Source organism: Cyrtonyx montezumae, unplaced genomic scaffold (assembly GCF_038088225.1).
Source record: "Cyrtonyx montezumae isolate F1298 unplaced genomic scaffold, pur_monq_1.0 scaffold_2, whole genome shotgun sequence".
NCBI classification, from domain to species: Eukaryota; Metazoa; Chordata; class Aves; order Galliformes; family Odontophoridae; genus Cyrtonyx; species Cyrtonyx montezumae.
In genome coordinates, this window is record NW_027071936.1 from 23609179 (window position 1) to 23627792 (window position 18614).

An 18614-nucleotide genomic window follows, 5' to 3' on the forward strand; every position below is an offset into this window, starting at 1 on the left:
AGTAGCCCACCAGTGATTATTCTCTCATCATCCCCTTCCCGAAGTAGGGAAATATTTGGGGTGGGAGCTGGAGGATGTGTGAGAGATTGAAATTTTGTTGTAAGAAATGGTTGGGAATGGCTGACCTAACCAGGTCTTTTGTCTGAGAACCTCTGGGAGTGCAAATAAGCTTTAGTAGGTGGGTGGGAACTGTTGTGATTTGGTTGTCATATCCTAGCAATACTTGGATGCTTCCTCTGATCTCTAGGGAGTAGGTTTGAAACAGAGCTTTATTTTCATATCTAACAACAAGGAGATGACATTTCAAATATATAGCTTTTTAATACTGTTCATTCATAAACTAAGTAAGAAATACCTGGAGAAAAATACTCTCAGCAGAGGCCAAGAGGATTGGATAGCTATTCAAGATGAGTTTTGAAGTTCTGAGATCTGTTGTCTAAAGTGTGCATCAGTGTGAGCCAATGTCTTGTTGGGCTGTGAGTGGTTAAAGGTGCCCAGAATGGTATTAAGTATGATTCCAAGATATCCTGAGGAGAAAGACAGGAAAACACTGTGCTTTTGGATGTCAGCTATGCAGCTTGCGCAGAGCATGCAACTGGAACAGCTCTTATGGGTGGAGCACTGTTTCCAGGAGTTGCTGTAGAGTAGGGTGGTGGCACAGCACTGCAGGAGTTGATCTTTGATATGGAGGTGCTCAGAGCTGCTCATTGCTGTGCTGCTCCTGCCTGACCTGCCCTGTGACAGTGGTGGACCTGCCCATGTTCCAGAACGCAGAGCTGCTCACCTCAAGCTGCTCCCACCCTATCTGCCTGGTGTAGTGGTGCACCTGCCCACGGTCTTACCTAGAGTTTGTTGGGTGTAAAAATGCAGGTGTTGTGGAAACAGTTTGTTTTGGCAGTTGTTTGCTGCTGTTCCACATTCAATGCACTATCTTCTAGGCTGTAGTTCAGCAGGATCCCAGCTGCAGTGGCTGCGTACTTGAGCTTCTAAAGATGGCTGTGGACAGAATGCTTGCTGAATGGGACTGCTAGCTGTGGGTGGTGGCTCTCCATGTCCTCCTGGCAGCCACTGCCTGGTGGCACTGAGCTTTGGAGTGGGGAAGTTGAGGTCCTCTTTCAAGGAGGAGGCCACACATTGTGCCAGGATCTAAGGAAATGTTCATTGGGATCTTCAATTTCTGCTGCCACTGCTCGTTATCCCAAGGATATTGCAATATCTCACACCTATATAAATAGCTGCATCTGAAGTTAGCTGTGCTGCTTAATTTTCTGCTGGGAAGTGTTAGAGGGGTAATATCAAACGTAAGGAATTTGGAGAAATTGTATAATTGTCTTCAGGTTGCTATCCCACAGCACACAGTGAGAAAAATTCCAGACTGTGTAGAGCAGATTATGGGAGATACCTGCTATGATTGCTGAGCACGTGATTCACACTTGTGCAGTACTGCACAGATGCAGTGATCTCGGAGAAGCTGTACAGGGACTAATAAAGCCATGTGCAAACAATGCTTAGGCAGGAATTATTCTGCATCACTCAATGCAGATGCACCAGACTCAGAACCACCTTCAGGTTGGGACTTGCCCTGGGTTTGTGTGATGAACCCTATTCTGTGTCTGATGTTCCTGCTTTAAAGGAACAGAGGAATGAAAGGTTGCTTCCAAAGCAGTGGAGCCTGTTTGTCAAGGAAATAATCTACATTTCATTTCTTCTGAAGAATCAAAGGAAGATTTGAAGATTCTAAAGAAGCTGCAAAATAGCAGCTCCTTCCCCATAGGCACCTCATTTGTGTACCAACATTTTACAAATTGCTGGTCTCCAGAAGCTAGGTTAGAGCTTTACCGTTGCTGGGAAGCAGGAATGAGAAAGACCTCCTGAAAGAACCAAAGGTGCAGCTCCTGATTTGCTGACATGAGGTGGGTCACACCAAAGTGCTGCCTTAGGACTGCTTTGACTTTCTACACTGTACAAGAAAAGGAAAATATGCTCACCTTTTTGAGGTTATTTTTACCCTTTTGCTCACGAACGTTCATCTTAGATCAGATGAAGGCAATTCTCTATCTACTCTTCCAGATGGAGATGTCAGATGTTAGTTCCCAAACGCAGACAGCTGTTACTCATTTACATAGGTTGCTCCAGAAGTAATGCCTCCTTTTTCCACGGAAGCTACAACAGGTACAAAGAGTAGAATAACAGTATTTGACAGAGCAAATTCTCAGCTACAAAACGCTATTTTTCCGACATAGTTTCCTCTGTTAGCTATGTGTCTTGTTCAGTGTTGACCAAGAACCTGCATGTGGAGTAGCCGTGGGAAGGTTCAACCTCTAACTGGTGTCCACCTCTGGGCCAACAGAATAAAACAGGAAGCATTACTTTTGGAGCAGTCTTTGTATATATCTGGTTTGGTTTTTGTGAATAAGGCATCCAGGTGGTTGCATGCAAACAGATATAAGCTATGGTTTCTGCCTTGCTGAGCCACAGTGATTTCCATAATGATAGAGTATGGGAAGAGAGAGTCCACCACAACTTGTGAGAGCAGCACACTGTGCCTCTGCTCCTCAGTACAGCTCCTAACACGAAAGGCAATGATGCTGTGCATTGGAAGGCTTTCCTTTGCTGCAGCTGTGAAGTGCAGCACTTTGTAACTGAGATAAGGGTATTCCATGTAACACCACAAAGAGACACATGTAACGTTGCCGTGGAAATAGGCTTATTTCAATTTTAAGTGTCTGGAACAATTTGTATGGCAATTATGATGGTGTTCACTTCAGATGTGGGTGCATTTCAATAATTATGACACTGAGTTAGGGATTTGCAGTAACTACTAACCGTAAACACAAATCTCAAAGAGCAGCTAGTTCAGAATAGCTAATAAGAGTGTTTGAGAATATAACTGTCATATTGAATCTTTAATTTATTTCTTACAACTTGCCTGTAAAACAAAAACAAAACAAGAAAAAGCAATTCATGTTACAATTTGTTAAGCTTTCCTAGGATTTTAATAGTATATCTGGTGGTACAGCTACCACAGTAACTAAAGCCCTCCCCGGTGTAATTAACAGCTCTTCTCAGCTGCTTTTCAAATAGTAATGCTCACCATAGAGTGCGTTATATGACATGCTTGCAGTTTCTTTTCTCTCTTTATTTCAGATACTTGGTGGCAACAGGGTAATAGTTTTCAGGAAATCACTTATAAACAAGCAAAGGAGGAAAAAAAATGCAGGGATGGTGCATTGTACACTCGTGGTGGCACTTGTGAAAATCTTTACAGCAGTCGGTAATATGCCACTTGCACTAACCATTATTATGAAATTGCTGGTTGTTACAGTATTTCATGCAGTGAATTCCCAGGGAGATGCATATAACTCCTGCAAAAATAACCTAAAGTTTCAGTTGGATACGTTCTATGGAGTAGATACAAATATCAAGTCAAGCTGAATTGTCCATCATACAAAGAGATGACTTGACACCTATTATCTAATGGTTTTTAAAAAGATAAGAAAGATGCATCTGTCTCTTAGCACAAACATTCAGGGTGCATACTAATGTTGGGCAGCCTGACAGCATTGGTAGTTGCAGCTAGTTTGGTTGTCAGTTCCTTCTCTGACACTTCAGTAGGATCAGTGCCTCCCAATCCAAGTTCAGTGAAGGCACCACAGTAAGGTTGTTCTATGGTTTGTTTTGCTTTGTTTTTGTTTGGTTGTTAAAAAAAAAAAAAGCCACAGCTATTCTGAAGGAGCAGAGCATCTATGGCTGCTGTTGCAATGGGAATTTGTTTTTCCACAAATACAATTCTGTGTTTTATTCTTTGTCCATCTTGTGAAGCAGAAAACAAACCAACCAGGAAGCTATACTTTCTCTCACTGTGGTTTTCTGAAGTTCCCTTTTCTGATGGTAAAATATCTTCATTAGAAGATATTGGTTGCACTGGGGGTAGGAGGCTGAAGAGGCAAGCTCATTGTGCTGGTGCTCAGCTGTGCTTTTTGTTGGGCTCCTGCTGTTCTTGTAGCTCCTCAGAAACACACAGTTTAGGTGACTGACCATAGGGTGGGTGAAGGTGTGTGCTCCTGTAGGGAGAAAGCAGCCTTCAGCAGGCAGATTGCTTTAAGCAGATGGTGAACCAAACCTTGAGCCTGTGTAACGACATTCACGTGAAGAGTACTTCCTTGCAACCCTGGTCCTGACTCTATCCTCTCATAGAATCATTAAAGTTGGGAAAGATTACTAAGACTAGAAAATCTTTTGTGCCTCAGACTCATCCTGAAACTGTCGTGGCTGTAAGACTTCTGCTTTAGCTTTTCCCATGTTTTCCAGTACTGTCTTAAGTCACGGTCCTTTAAGCTTGTTGCCAGTTGGACTTGCATGGAGAAATGAATGAGGAAAAAAAAGTTTGTGGAAACATTCTTAATCTCATTCTTAATCTCTTTCTCTTCTTTCTCTTAGAAGTGAAGAAGAAGGCTGGCTTCATCACTCCAGTGCCAGGAGGGGTGGGACCTATGACTGTTGCAATGCTTCTAAAGAACACGCTGATAGTTGCAAAGAAGCTCATTTACTAGAGGAAGATGGGTGGTCTCAGAAGAAGAATGCAAGTTGTTGTATTTATTGATATACAAAACCTTTATTTTTTACTAGAAAGATATTTATTTCTACATTGTATTTATTTTTTCATGTAAACTATATTGAATTTGATGGTTTACGAAGTGTTATGATACTTTGTGTTATCTCCTGCTGACTGTGAGCGACACTGAACTGAACAATGCAGACTTTACTGGTACAGTATGGAAGTGAAGAACTAAACTTGAGTTCCAAAGCCTAAATTATGCTTGTTTATTTTGAGATGGGATGCTATTGCTGGGATTATTTAAGCATTAGGTATGCTGGATCTATATGAGAACTAGCATGGTGGAATGTTCTGGGTGTAATTTGAAGTTGAAAAACATTTAGCTAGCACTTAGGAGTCTGAAAGTAGTGAAAGGCTGGAATTTGTTTCAGCTACTAGACGAAAGTGCTGGTGGTGAATACAAATGCTCTGAATAGATTTAAAGCTGTCCTGCATACCTCAGTATTTGCTAAACTCTCCTCTGAAATGTATGGAAGAGGTGTGCATGAAGTACTCGCAATTGTGAGGCCGCAGTTGTTTTTTTTTCTGTGTGTGGATTGGGTTGACAATGTTTTCATGCACGATGGCAAAAAAAGTTGAGTAGGTGATGTGCTTGGATTGGACTTCAGTTGGATAGAAAGTCATTACAGCTGCTATGTATTTACTTCTTGTATAACACGGAGGGGAAGAGGAAGAGAAAATCAAAAGTTTACCCATGGCAGAAATACCTGTATTGGAATTTAAGCCATTTGTTTATTCTCTTGTCTTCTGAAGAAGCATGAAAGGTTCTTAATTCCTGGTCTAAGGCTGAGCCCTGTGAGTATTTGTTGACAATATTTTGCTTCTTAGAGAGGACTATACTAGATAATTAGGTGCTTGCTGTAAAAGGAAATAGAAATCATAAAAATAAATGGGAGGGGGATGATTATCTGTGTTTCTGTACCCTAAACTTTGAGTTCCAAAGTTGGATTCAGAGTAATCTCATGCAATGTAAGAGTCAGAGTCACGTTATGCTAGGATGCTGATTTTAATAAGTGTATGCTGTGTTGACTTGAAGAGCCTACCATGGTTCCCACTGAAGCCAGTGGAAGTTGCTTTGGGCTGCTAGCTCCATATTTTTTATCTCGGTTGGAATAACTTTTATTTTAATCAAGAGCCTTTAGTGCTTGACAAGTAGATTCAAGATTACTTGAAAAAAGGAAGAAAACAAGGTGTAGCTAAATACTATTCCTGTTTATTAAAAAAAAAAAGTGCATACCAAAATAAAAAAGAAACAGATGAAGCATTGCTTCTGTGCTGCTTGTTTCTTCTGATGCTCTTTCTGAGAGTTTTGCATAAGTGCATTTTCTGCAAAAGAGTTTGACAGATCCATTACGAAGCGTATGGAGCCAGTAGTGACACCTGCTAATCTGTTGAAAATGAAGGGTTATGAAGATGTCAGGGCTATCCAGGTGTATGTGTAGATAATGCTGAGATCATTCAACCCGTCACTGGCCAAGTTTTATTCCATCTGGGCCATTCTGCTAATCTTTCTGAGATACTTTGGTACAGTTTGGGTTGGATTCTTTTTCCTTTTCTATCTAAGGAGTGCAACAACAGCAGCCTTTTTGCTTGTTCATTCACCTTTATTTTTTACCTGCTTGCATTTCTTTTCCAAACCCATGTTCGTTTACTTTGCTTTAGCTAAAAATTGAGTCTGCATTTTTGGCAGAAAAACAGCTCAAGGCACTTTGCTTACGTCACTGGAATGAGTCTGCCTCTGTCATATCCTCCCAGCCACTTATAGTGCATCCTCAGCTTTTTCTCTTTTCACTTCCCATGAGTGAGTTAGCATGACATAAAGCCAGCAGGACTGAGGTTTTGCTCAATGGCATGCTGCTTTCAGAGCTGCCAGAGGCCATCTGTGAAAGCGTTCTCCATTTCAACCTGCAGAAGGGTTATGACTCCTATTTCCAGCCTGCAAAACATGCTCATGTGCCAGGACCAGGCCAGGTGGGGACAGCCGAAGCCTCATCTGCTGCCCTCTTCTTGCCACACCCACTGCATTGCCCAATGACAGAACCACTGCTCACACTCACACGGATTAAATTCCCATTGTGTAAAAGTATGTTGAAAGGAAGCTCCCTTCTTGGGACTGATAGCAGATGTTCTGCTGGTAGCACAAACACTGGTCCTGGCCAGTGGGGAGTGCACAAGCTGCACTCGATCAGTGTGCAGGCATGCAGCCATTCAGGATACTGAAGGAAGGGAAAAGCCTCCTGGAATGCAGCCCGTGAGCAGCAGAACACATAATTAAAGTGTGCATAACCAGCTTGTGCTTTTCCCTGAGCTTATGAAGTGGTTACACCAAATCCCATACATCACCAAAAAGCATGGTGCAAAAGGAGAACTTGAGCTGACTGGAGTTGTTAGAGCATCTGTCACGAGGTTTTGACTAAAAAAATATTAAGTCATGGAAAATCTCTTATTTTCTGAACTTCACCCCAAGTTTCAGTTTCTCCACTGTGAGCTTAGCAGCTCTCTTGGCATGAGATTGAAAAGTTTTGAGGGTTGTTGCTGTGTTTTTCTATTATTGATCTGGGCCTTCCTGGCAATCTGCCCCAGTGCTACATAAGGGCATTGTGAAGAGACCAGTCCTGCTTGTTCCGAGCGTCCTGTGACAAAGGAATGGGCAACATTTAGGCCTGTGGAGAGTGGTGTTAAGAAATGTGCATGTCAGGTATTAAAGACCTACAAATACTTAATGTAAAAAGCGTGATCACTCTCGCTGTGTGTCTACACAGCTCCAGGTGGCCATCCTTGCACTGCTCCAGCTGCGATCAAAGGCCCTTTGCTGGCAGTCACTGATGGGGAATATCACAGTTATCACTGTGTCTGATCACTTCCCAGTCTCTGCACGACTGTTCTCACTGTTCCTTTTCTGGATGAGGAGGAGATGAAGTGCAAGAGGAACCAGAGCACAGCAGTGGATGGACCCTTGCCCCTGTCATCTGGAGCAGCAAACTGAATGCTGACCAGCCCCCTGGAAGTGACTTAAGAATTTATTAGCAAGGAACCAAAGATCTCATTTTTCACGTTAGATCTCTTGTTTGTTTTGCTACCTTCTGGTTTTGCCGTATATCACTGATCTGCTCTGACAGATGCCAGGTCTCTCTAAAACTGCATCTCTGCATGCACAACAATGCCCACGGGTAATAGGAAACTGGGGTTTCAAGAGAAAACCTGATCCCAGTGCTAGATAATAGCAGTTTCCTAAATAAATGTGTGGTTGCCCCAAGGGCTGAGCTTGCTGCCAGATGCACCTTTTTTTGATTGGTGAGAGCAGCAAATGACGCTTCGTGGCGTATAAGTGCAAGAGAAAACACGGCAGCACAGATAAGTGGAGCCAACGAGCACCGGCAAAGGAGAATTGCAAAGGTGCTAAAGCAGCTGCTTGCCATGGCATTTGGAATGCTCATCTACATTTTGCTGAAAGGTGAGTTTGGAGGGGCTTTTCTGCATCGTGGTATACGAGGCTTTCCCGAGAAGGAGTTTCTGAAATAAGCAGGAGTGGGAACCATGGCAACGTGAAGCAGATTTGCTTCAGTTCTTTCGAAACTGGACAAGGTTTTAAAGAATAGAAGGGAACCGAGAGCCTGCTGAATGAAATTTATTTGGTAAAGAGGTGCACTGTTGTCTGTAGTGCAGTGTGCGTATCTGTGGCATAAGTTATATAGATTATAGAATGGAGAATAGAATGGGTGTGCATTTGGGGATTCTGCAAATGTTTGTCTTCCCTGCAATTGTAATAGTCGCTCTGTAAAAAGGAGGTTTGAGGCAAGAACTTCCTAAGCTGTGCTTTTCTGCATTGCGTCACGACTGCATGAAGTGAATTAATGTTACCTGGATGAAATGAACCTTGAATAGCCACGCTGAGTTTTTCTGTTTCAGTAAGCATCTGTTTGCATTACACAGCAATGGGGGCACTGAGTGAAGAGGCGGCTCTCACTGTTTCATCCCTCAGCACGGAGCTGTGGAATAGCTGGACGAAAAACAACACTGAAGGTATTTATTTGTGCTTTGTTCTGAGTAGAAGGTGGTATTTTGAGGCTGTTTGGAATAGATTGTCTGCACTTTTGATTGTCGTTTTTATTTTCAATTACGCGTGACTTCTATCTGCCTTCAGTCTGAATCTTTATGCACTCAAGTGAGAATGCAGCAAACCAACGTAAAGTGATGATGCATTTGTTGCTGTTACTCAGGAGTTTTTCTTTGTTGCAGTTTTGCTCTTGGCTATCACGGCTTCTGCAGCCCTTCTTAGAGTGTTAGCTCTATTTTCTCTTTCTATCCTGACTGAAATGTGAACTCAAGCTATTTACCTGCCAACATCTGAGCCCAGAGCGCTGTGTTTATCCTGCCAGCTTCATTCTTGATGTTACTTCAGGTGCTAATGATGTCATTGCTTTGGGAGAGCTGTGCAGTCTGGACCTGAGGTTTTGGCAGGTCAGTAAAGGAGTAAAGGATTTGAACTGTGATACTTATTAATGTCTTTGTACTTTTAAAAGAACATATTGCATACGAATCATCTTGTGCTAATTTTAGGTCAACTGTCTTGTAAGCTTTTATAGCAGACCTATATGCTTTTTATTTTTCTCATAACAAGTCAAGCTGCTGTGCTCCTTTCTTGTATCTAGATTCTCATAGTGCTACAGTTTTACAGAAATATATGTTCATCCATATGTATGTTACACTATTTTCTGTAGTATGAGTATACATGCTTGCACATACGTATATATATAGACTTAAAGAAGTCAATGTGCTGTTGATTTTTGGCAGCAGCAGTTTGACTTGACAGTGCAACACTTGCATTCTGACTTAATGACTTCTCTGTGATATGGTTCTTTCAGAACGCACAGGAATTTAATGAACTAGCTGTATGCGTTGTAACTCCAGAAGTATCCTGTACTATTTCTGGAAAATGTGGCCAGCAGGTCAAGGGAGGTGATTTTCCCTGCCCCCCCCCCCCCCCCCTTACTCTGCTCTGGTGAGGCCTCACCTGGAGTATTGTGTCCAGTTCTGGGCTCCTCAGTACAAAAAAACTGGCATCTCCTCAAAAGAGTTCAGCAGAGGGCTACAAAGATGATGAAGGACATGGAATACCTCCATTAGGAGGAGAGGCTGAGAGACCTGGGTCTGTTTAGCCTTGAAAAAAGAAGGCTTGGGGGAGTCTGATCCGTATCTATAAATATCTGAGGAGTGGGAAGCAAAGGGATGAGGCTGGACGCTTCTCAGCAGTGTGTGGTGAAAGGACAAGGGGAAACGGACACAAACTGAAGCATAGGAAGTTCCGTACAAATATGTTTGGGACTTCTTCAAAGTTCAGGCGACAGAGCACTGGCACAGCTGCACAGAGAGGTGGTGGAGTCTCCTTTTCTGGAGACGTTCCAGACCCACCTGGGTGCCTACCTACGCAACCTGGGCTAGGGAGCTGCTTTGGCAGGGGGTTGGACTCCCTGATCTCTAGAGGTCCCTTCCAACCCTTACAATTCTGTGATTCTGTAATTTTGGGTCAGATTTTAACTAATAAGAGATTTTTGTTTACAACATGACTGCAGAAATGGCATTTCTGGCTTGAAGATGAGAAAAATGCCTAAAGAATCACCAAAGAAATGGAACTCCTGAGTAGGGCTCACTGGAGGAGCTGGCAGTTTTCTGTGGGAGGTTCATTTCTGCTCAAGGAAGAACAAATCCCCATTTGCATCCCTCCTACAAGATCATGTCCTGTTTCCTTATTTTATATCTCAGGTGGGCCTGCGTAGCTATGTTTGGGCTAGGAAGCATTAGGCTCCATGCTCATAATCATAGAATCAACAAGGTCGGAAAAGACCTCTAAGACTGTCCAATCCAACCATCTGGATATCACCAATAGATTCCACTAAACCATGTCCCTCAGTACAGCATCTGCCCTTTCCTTGAACACTCCCAGGTAACTCAACCACCTCCTTGGGCAACCCATTCCAGCACTTCACTCTTCTGGAGAAGAAATTTTTCTTAACATCTGACCTTGATCTCCTATGGCACTGCTTGAGGCCATTCCCTCTTGTCCTATCACTAGTTATATAGGAGTAGGGGCCAATCCCTACCTCACTACGACCTCCTTTTTGACAGTTGTAGAGAGCCATAAGGTATTTCCTGAGCTTCCTCTTATCAGACAGAACAATCCCAGTTCTCTCAGCTGCTCCCCGTAAGACTTGTGCTCCAGACTCTGCACAGCTCCGTTGCTCTTCTCTGGACACGCTCTAGGGCCTTGGTGTCTTTCATGTAGAGAGGGACTCAAAACTGAGCACAGTACTCGAGGTGCAAGGGGGATCAGTCAGAAGGAAAGATGATGGTGGAGAGGATGCTTGGCTGGGAGCTGGCTAAGCAGGAATAGAGATCTTAAAGCACAGCTTCAGCTGAAGGGAGGTCTTTGTAGCTTTCCTCTATGTGACTGTAGGGGAGGTTCCAATGCTGGGGCTGACCCCTTCCCTCCCTTTCTGATGCTCTCATTCTTCTGAGTGCCATACTGAAGGCTGAGCTGTCATGGCCTTGGTGGCCTACTCTTCTTGTTGCCACTTGGTCTATGTTGACGTGCCCCAGCTTTCAGGTGCCTGCAGGTTTTTAACTTCGTGTCATATCTTGCCAGGTGGATCTGTTTGAGTGACTCAATTGCAGGCAGCTGTCGGGTGCTTACACAGCATGCTTGTCTGTCTTTCCTCACGGGACTTGAAAGGAACATGTGTTTGTTCACAGCTTGCTTAGTATCGAGGTGGGTAACATGATAGCAGTTAGCATCATGCTCTGGAATGGGTTAGAAAATCTTTGCTTTTGAGACACATCACTCTTGTGAAGGTCATCATTTGTACTTTTGCAGTGACAGAACAATTATCACTTAAGATTTGTTCATGTACATATAAGTTCAGGTCTTGCAACCAACACTGGACAAAGTGCTTGCTACTGATAGTGATGGAGGCTGTGGCCTGTGCAACAAGGTGGTTGTCTCCAGTAGTTTCTAGGCAGGCTTCTGTTCTGGGCTGACTTTTGTTTCTTATGACAGTGTTAATCACTACGGTACACAAGGGGGAGAAGTTTTCCTGCTCACACGAAGGCAGCATCCACTTTCCTCCAGCAGCCAGTGGATGGGAGACTGCCATCTCCTGGCAGAAATCGTGTAAACCAGGAGAGATGCTTGGGCTGAGGTCTGAGCAGGCGCAGCTGCACATCTCACATGACTGACACCTGTATTTGCACTTTTTGCCATTTATTCTTTTCTTTATCCCAGAGACCTATTCTTGTGCAGTAGATGTCTTACCAGAGCTTGGCAGAAGAGCAGCACGTTGAGTGGCAGCAATAGGCAGTAAGGGTTTTACTTGAGGGATATATTGAGCTGCTTCATACTTTGTGGTTTTGTCCCCTTTTGCTGGATGCTGAGGAGAGCAATGAATGAGTTGTTCCTGAAGGTCTCACTTGCAGCACTGTGAAAATCAGCCCTTGGTGTTCTTGGATCTCCTCAGTGTGCTGCTCCTTGCAGACATACTTGCCATGTGTTTTGACTTGTGCTTTCACCAGCCATAAGCATCATACTGTCCTGTGGACTGAGAAGCATCATGCATCTCTTCTCATACTATCAGCTTTATCTTCCTTAAATCTGCCCCTCCAAGGCCTGGTCCTCTCCTGATTGTGTTCTTGGCCAGTGCGTCCAGAGTCTTGGCCAGCGTCTCTAAAGTGTGCCTGTGGTGCTCCCATGCCAGCTGGATGACTGCCAGAGCTCTGTATTGGAGCTCGTGTGCCATCACTGCTTTCAGCTCCCTCACGGAGAGCATAATCCAGGGCCCTGGGTGTGTCTGCCCTGCGTGAAGCTTTCTGAGCAGAAACAGCATGCTGTTCTTTGCTTTTCCAAGAAGATTTGAATTGTCGTTTGTTCTCATGAAGTCTTTCCAAGTCGGATTTTTTTCTTTCAGAATTTGGAGGACTCTGTTGTCAAAGCAGTGGTGTTCAATTGGATTAGCAGTGATAGCATCATACCTCTTTGATATCCAAACTGACTTTGTGGCTGAAGTTGTGAAGCGCCTCAGCATGTCATAGCATAGAGCAGCTGTTCACTGTCATTTGCCATGTTTGGGATGCAGCTGCACAAAGGACAAAAAGTCACCAAGCTGAGTGCACAGTTGGATCATGGCTAAGCAATGACTCAGACTGGAGTTTGTTCAGGAAATGGGAGAATTGGTCTTATTGCTCCTGAAAAATGTGTCTTGACATCTTGAGTTGACCACAGGAGGGCTGGAGGCGTACATATCTGACTATCTGCTCTTCGGTGTACTATCTCCGAAGCTTGATTCAGCACTTAGTCAGAAGGAGAGTTTCTGCTGCTGCCCCATTGCTTCATCACTGAACAGACCTTGTCATCTTCCTGCATGATGTTATTTTTCTTGTGGTCATCGCTGAAAGCTGGTGTTGGCATATGCTCAGTTAGGAAATCGCCATCAGTCATCTCTAGAACAGTCCCCTGAAAGACTAAGACCCTCAAGTTTAAGCATGGAGCAGTTTGGCCCTGGCTTGCTCTCACATATTTAGGCCACCTGGGAGGTGTTGATGACTTAAAAACCATGACTGGACACTCTGCTAACGTAGGACTGTAGAGAGCCATTCATCACTCAATTGTAGATGCAGTACTGATGGACAGGAATGCAAAAATTTGTCCTGGCTTTGGAAGAAAAGAATAATTTATCATCTGAATTAGGGAAACAAACAATATCTGTGTTGCTGTTATATCCCTAACCCCTGATGTTCTGGGATATTTTTTTCTGATGGATTGCACGTTGGATAATGCCGATGTTAGCCAGGGTGAATCTTCCATAATTGTTTTTATGCACCCATTTACAATCTTTTCTTCCTCTAAAGCCACACTGACGTGTTGCTGAAGTTTGTTCTGATCAACGGGCATGTGAACCATCTTGAGAGACATATCACAGCAAACATATATTAAGTTTGTTTCTGCAGGAAGTGTCTGTTCATCTTGAGTTGTTGAAAATATTTTCAAATGCTTTTTTTTTTATACTTTTTCTAAACGTAACATGGCTTTTTTCTGTGTTCACAGCAGACTATGTAGAGCAACCAAGGCTCCTGAAGCTCATGCAGACCTGTCTGGAGGAACACCACAGCTATTGCATTAATGGGCTCTGCGCTTTCCACAGTGAACTGAGGAAACCCATATGCAAGTAAAGAGCATTGTTTTTCAGATCCCTTCTTAGAGAACTACCAACAGTGGCACTGTTTCTTTGTCTGCCACAAGTTATTATTGTAATGTGACTAATTTTCAGCAGAGCATAACTTACATGAGCCTTCAACTAATAACTTCAACATGAGCCGGCAGTGTGCACAGGTGGCTAAGAAGGCCAACAGCATCCTGGCCTGTATTAGAAATAGTGTAGCCAGCAGGAGCAGGGAGGTGATCATCCCCCTGTACTCAGCTCTGGTGCGGCCGCACCTCGAGTACTGTGTTCAGTTTTGGGCCCCTCACTACAAGAAGGACATTGAGGCCCTGGAGCGTGTTCAGAGAAGGGCAACAAAACTGGTGAGGGGCCTGGAGCACAAGTCTTATGAGGAGCGGCTGAGGGAGCTGGGATTGTTTAGTCTGGAGAAGAGGAGGCTCAGAGGAGACCTTATAGCACTCTACCACTTCCTGAAGGGGGGTTGTGGTGAGGAGGGGGTAGGCCTCTTCTCCCTGATAAGTAATGACAGGACGAGAGGGAATGGCCACAAGTTGCGCCAGGGAAGATTTAGATTAGACCTCAGGAAGCATTTCTTTTCTGAAAGAGTGGTCAGGCACTGGAATGGCCTGCCTAGGGAGGTGGTTGAGGCACCATCCCTAGCGCTGTTCAAGAAGCGTTTAGATGAGGTGCTTAAGGACTTAATTTAGTAGTTGGGTAGAGATAGTGATAGGAGGATGGTTGGACTAGATGATCTTATAGGTCCTTTCCAACCTTATGAACTTATGAACTTATGAACTTATGAACATGTGCCATGGAAATTTTTTCAGGCTTCAGGTTTGGCGAAGTCTGGAGTGCTGTTGTAATATCAAGGAAAGGAGAGGGAAAAGTGTTGATTTCATGGTATCTCACAAAAGAACAGTGAAGGGGACAAGATATTTGAAGATGTCAGCTCCATCACTTCACTGCTATTTCTATGCCAATCAGAACCATGGCGTGCTTGAGTATTTCCAAACTACTGAACAACTTTGGAGATCACCAGCAGCTGAGGATCAGAAGGGCACACAACTCTTTGTCCACACCCTCTGCTATGAGGGTATGTTTAGATGGCATTTGGTGCTGTGACTGCAGTACCGGAGCTAGCTTTAAACTAGATGGACTGGGACAACTGGTAGTCTTGAGGAAGAGACTCTGACGAGGCACCGCATTCAGCCCTTTCTAGTTCAGACTCATTCTATGTTGTTTAAAACTAACATGTATTTCTGAAACATTTCTTTATTTTGCAGGTGCCTTGCAGGTTATAATGGAGAGAGGTGTGAACATTTAACACTGAATTCCTATGCGCATAATTCTTATGAGCGCTACATTGCTGTGGGAATTGGCATAGGAATACTCACAAGTGGGATACTTGCAATCATCTACTGCTACGTAAGAAAGAGGTATGGGGAAATACGTAACCTTGTTGCCTTGATCTGACTTGTGGTGGGGAGCAGAGTTGTACAAGGGCATTGGGAGCGTGTTCTTGTCACTGCTGTGTGATCTTAAAGGCACTGACAATACGTCTGCTGTCTAATCAGTTGTGTAGCATGGTACAATTTTACTAAAAGTGGCTTTTATTTGGGCTACTTCAATGAGTTAAGCAATTAGATTGAGTTCTGTTCAGTCTACTGTGGCTTCAGATTTGTCTGATGAAAATGATATGATATCCTCTATTTTAGATGCAGGAAATTGAAATCTCCCTACAAAGTCTGCATGGGAGAGACAGCGCTGTGAAGCCCTGGCATCGAGACGCTTACCAATGTGTCTGTAAACAAGAGGCAGTTCTGTTTGGAGGGCCACTCCACACAGTCTAGCGGTGCCCCAGCCTCGCTGATGGGATGAAATAAAAGGAACGATAGAGTGAGGGCATGAATGGAGCTCCTGCAGAACTGATGGGCTCCATTTGCTTCTGAAGAAAGACTTAACTGTTTTTGGAAAAGGTTGCTAGATGAGCGGGTCAGAACAGCGGAGAATATTTGCAGCCTTCTCAACACTCTCCTGTGCTTCAGATTTGCTGAGGGAGAGGGTTCATTTCTTTCAGTTATTTTCATTCATTTCAAGCCCTACTGGGGTATTCTGCTCTACTCTTTTCTATCTTTTTTTGTGTGTTTTTGTTTTTCCCCTTTCTGCTCTGGAGGAGAACAACAACCTGTTTCACAATGGAACTGTATTCTGAACATCACGTGCTGATGAGAAGCTGTCTGGATTCTGCTGTCACAATGTTGACTGCCTTTCAAAAGGAGCTGGACATCTTTCTTTCAATGGATTATTGAGTGCACTCACGACAAAGAACTCCTCCCAAACATCATAGAGTGGCTCATTACATTCCTGAAACTTAAGGCAAACATTGCCTTGCTGCACTGTGATTTCAGAGCGAGACTCTAGTTGCTACAGAAGCTGGAATTATGTTATGAAATTTGGTAGAGCTTTGCTAAGGAAGCAGAATTGCTTTACTCCTTCCTCATATTACATACGCAGTGCGATCACTCGAATAAGAAAGAAATGACCATAGGGATTTTGAGCCAGCCAGCCAGGTTATTTATTATCAGGTGCTCATTTTATTTCATCTTTCCTACAGAGAAGTGCAAAGGCAAGACGAGAAGATTTTGTTCAAGAAGGGAAGAAAATTGGTTCCAATTATGGTGACACTAACTGATTTCTCACTGACACTTGGAATTACCTTACAGTGCTAATGGGACTGGAGATGGCTCCCAGATACTTCTTTCATTTCAGCTGTTGAATGTTGTAGACACATCTTCCATGCTTAGTCATCTGCAAGGAAAAGACAGTTAGGTACCTCAGCAATCTTTGTGATGGTTATGGAATGATACAGGCTCCTAATTTAGGTGTGTTGCTGGGAAGTTTAATTTCTTTGTTACATGAGTTTGTTTTTTACCAAATGATGAATATGATTCCATTAATTAAAAAACAAACAAAAAAACCCAATAGTGTGTTTATAAGATCACAGTGGTAGAGCTGAAATGTATATGAAAGACTGAGTTTTGAAAGGGTAAATGTGCTTTAGCACTTGACTGGTTGGAAGTTGGTGGCTTTTCACATGGAAGTTCCTGGTCAGTAGCTGAGACCTCTGAGTTCTTCATCTGATACAAATCCAAACAAATAAAAAACCAAAACATCACATCACAGTTTTTAGTTGGAATCCCTATGCAACAGGCTAAGAGCATAGAATATGGGAGGGATTGTTGGTGAGGAGCTAGATGGAGATCAACACCATTTCTTTCTGCTACACACTGATAAGAGCTTTTTGTAAGCACTGCATTGATTATTTTATTTTATTTTTTCCCTCAGCCTTTTCATTTTCAGCTCTCTGTGCCACTTGCTCTTTTCCAGTCTTAACTTTTTTGTATCCACTGAGGGGCAACTTCTGCTCTCTGTGCTTTTGAAGTCAGCTTTAAGTAACCACTCTTATGTTTTCTGTGTCACATGGATGTAGTAAAAGTGCAGCTAGATGTGAACTAAAACCTGTCAAAATGCCAAGAGGTGTGCAAAAAACAGCCCTCACTCCTTGCACACCCTGCAGAGACTAAATTGAAATACATATTAAAAACTGCATAACATCAGCAAAGTGCAATTATCTTCTTCTGAGAAAGTCATAATTGCAGGTCAGTCCATGAGACAAAAAGCTCCAAAAAATTTGTCATGCAGGTTCATCTTCTCTTGAATGTCTCTTTCTGCTGTGACAGTATTTTTTGTTTGTTTGTTTTTAATATGTGTTTTAACCATCTGTGAATCTTCTCATTGATGCATTTGATTATCCAGTAGTGTTTCTTGAAAGATATTTACTTGTTGCAGTGAGATGCTCTGTACCTAGAGAAAGGCATAGTGACTTCTATGTTTTGATAAATTTGTAAGCTGACTGGAAAGGGAGGGTGTGTTTCAATTTGGCAGAAATTTCAACTGTGCAGTGTTTTCTTCTGATTGCTTTGTGGACTGAGGCAGCACTGTAAGGGCTGCCTGTGAAAGCTGATTGGGATTTTAAGCTAATATAAGAAAAGCTCAAGAACAGAACATGAGATGGGCCCCTGCTATGCAAAGCAAGACTTAGTGTAAGAGCAGGGAGAGGAAAGAGAAAGGATATCTTTGCTTTATGTCTTCTATTTTTACAAATGGTGTTGAAGCTTCCAGAAGTGGGTTCCTCCCAGCCTGGGTGCCACGTGCTTAAGTTTGACCTGGGAGCAAGCTGCCAGCATCTTGCCCACTCAGGAGTGGCACCCATCCCCATGATGCTTTCTGTCCATTTGCGGTGTTTAAAGGCTGTAGCTTATGTGGGAGAAGAGTTGTTGCTGCAGCTCTGAGGATTTCATCTGGCCAGCTTGGCTGAGGCATCAGTGCAGGGAAGGCACACTATTGAGTGGTGGTTCAGTGCAGTGACTGTGCTGAGGAAGTCCATGCTGCCTCAGATCGCTTTGTGGAGTTGGCTGTGCTGAGCCCTGCCTCCGTCAGTGACAGATGCTGCTGGGCTGGTATTGCCTGCTGCTGCTTACTGTGTGGAATTTCCTGCAGAACTGGCCTGGCAGAGGAGTGGGACCATCTTTCCTGCCTCATTTATCAGACTCCTTCTGTAATGGTGCACAATTGGAAGCTGCAGTTGTCAAGAACATTCTCTTTCAGGAGGAGACCCTGTGCTTATATGGCTCCTGGGCAGTCTTGTGTTGGGCTTGCTGGGGCCACCAGCTCAGTAGAACCAACAGACAGATAGATAATAAAGGCTGATCCTAGTTGCTGGAACC

General features: G+C 43.5%; 2 protein-coding genes across 5 annotated transcripts in view; both read left to right on the forward strand.

The window, feature by feature from the left end:
• The window catches only part of LOC136048786 (bifunctional methylenetetrahydrofolate dehydrogenase/cyclohydrolase 2, mitochondrial), a 56156-nt gene that overhangs the window by 17608 nt on the left and 19934 nt on the right, over window positions 1-18614 (forward strand). For 2 of the 3 annotated variants that reach the window (XM_065736595.1, XM_065736596.1), the window contains one exon: window positions 4441-5136. The exons of the other annotated variant lie outside the window; for it this stretch is intronic. In XM_065736595.1, coding sequence (XP_065592667.1) covers window positions 4441-4553 — 113 coding nt within the window. In that variant the 3' untranslated portion in view covers window positions 4554-5136. Of the gene's footprint in view, window positions 1-4440; window positions 5137-18614 lie in introns of those variants that run through there. 3 annotated transcript variants of the gene reach the window in all.
• On the forward strand, window positions 7622-17491 carry EPGN (epithelial mitogen). Of its 2 annotated transcripts, none has more exons than XM_065736603.1 (5): window positions 7622-8072; window positions 8552-8641; window positions 13713-13833; window positions 15111-15263; window positions 15543-17491. In XM_065736603.1, exons 1-5 carry the CDS (start codon window positions 8036-8038, stop codon window positions 15595-15597), a joined length of 456 nt encoding a protein of 151 aa, XP_065592675.1. In that variant the 5' UTR covers window positions 7622-8035; the 3' UTR covers window positions 15598-17491. The 2 variants fall into 2 exon arrangements, with proteins under 2 accessions (XP_065592675.1, XP_065592676.1); XM_065736604.1 differs by having other exon boundaries at window positions 13716-13833.

Coding starts and splice junctions, on each gene's coding strand:
- EPGN (XM_065736603.1), top strand. CDS start 8,036: ATGGCATTTGGAATGCTCATCTACATTTTGCTGAAAG. Junction 8,642..13,712: donor GACGAAAAACAACACTGAAG/GTATTTATTTGT, acceptor CTGTGTTCACAG/CAGACTATGTAGAGCAACCA. Junction 13,834..15,110: donor CTGAGGAAACCCATATGCAA/GTAAAGAGCATT, acceptor TTTATTTTGCAG/GTGCCTTGCAGGTTATAATG.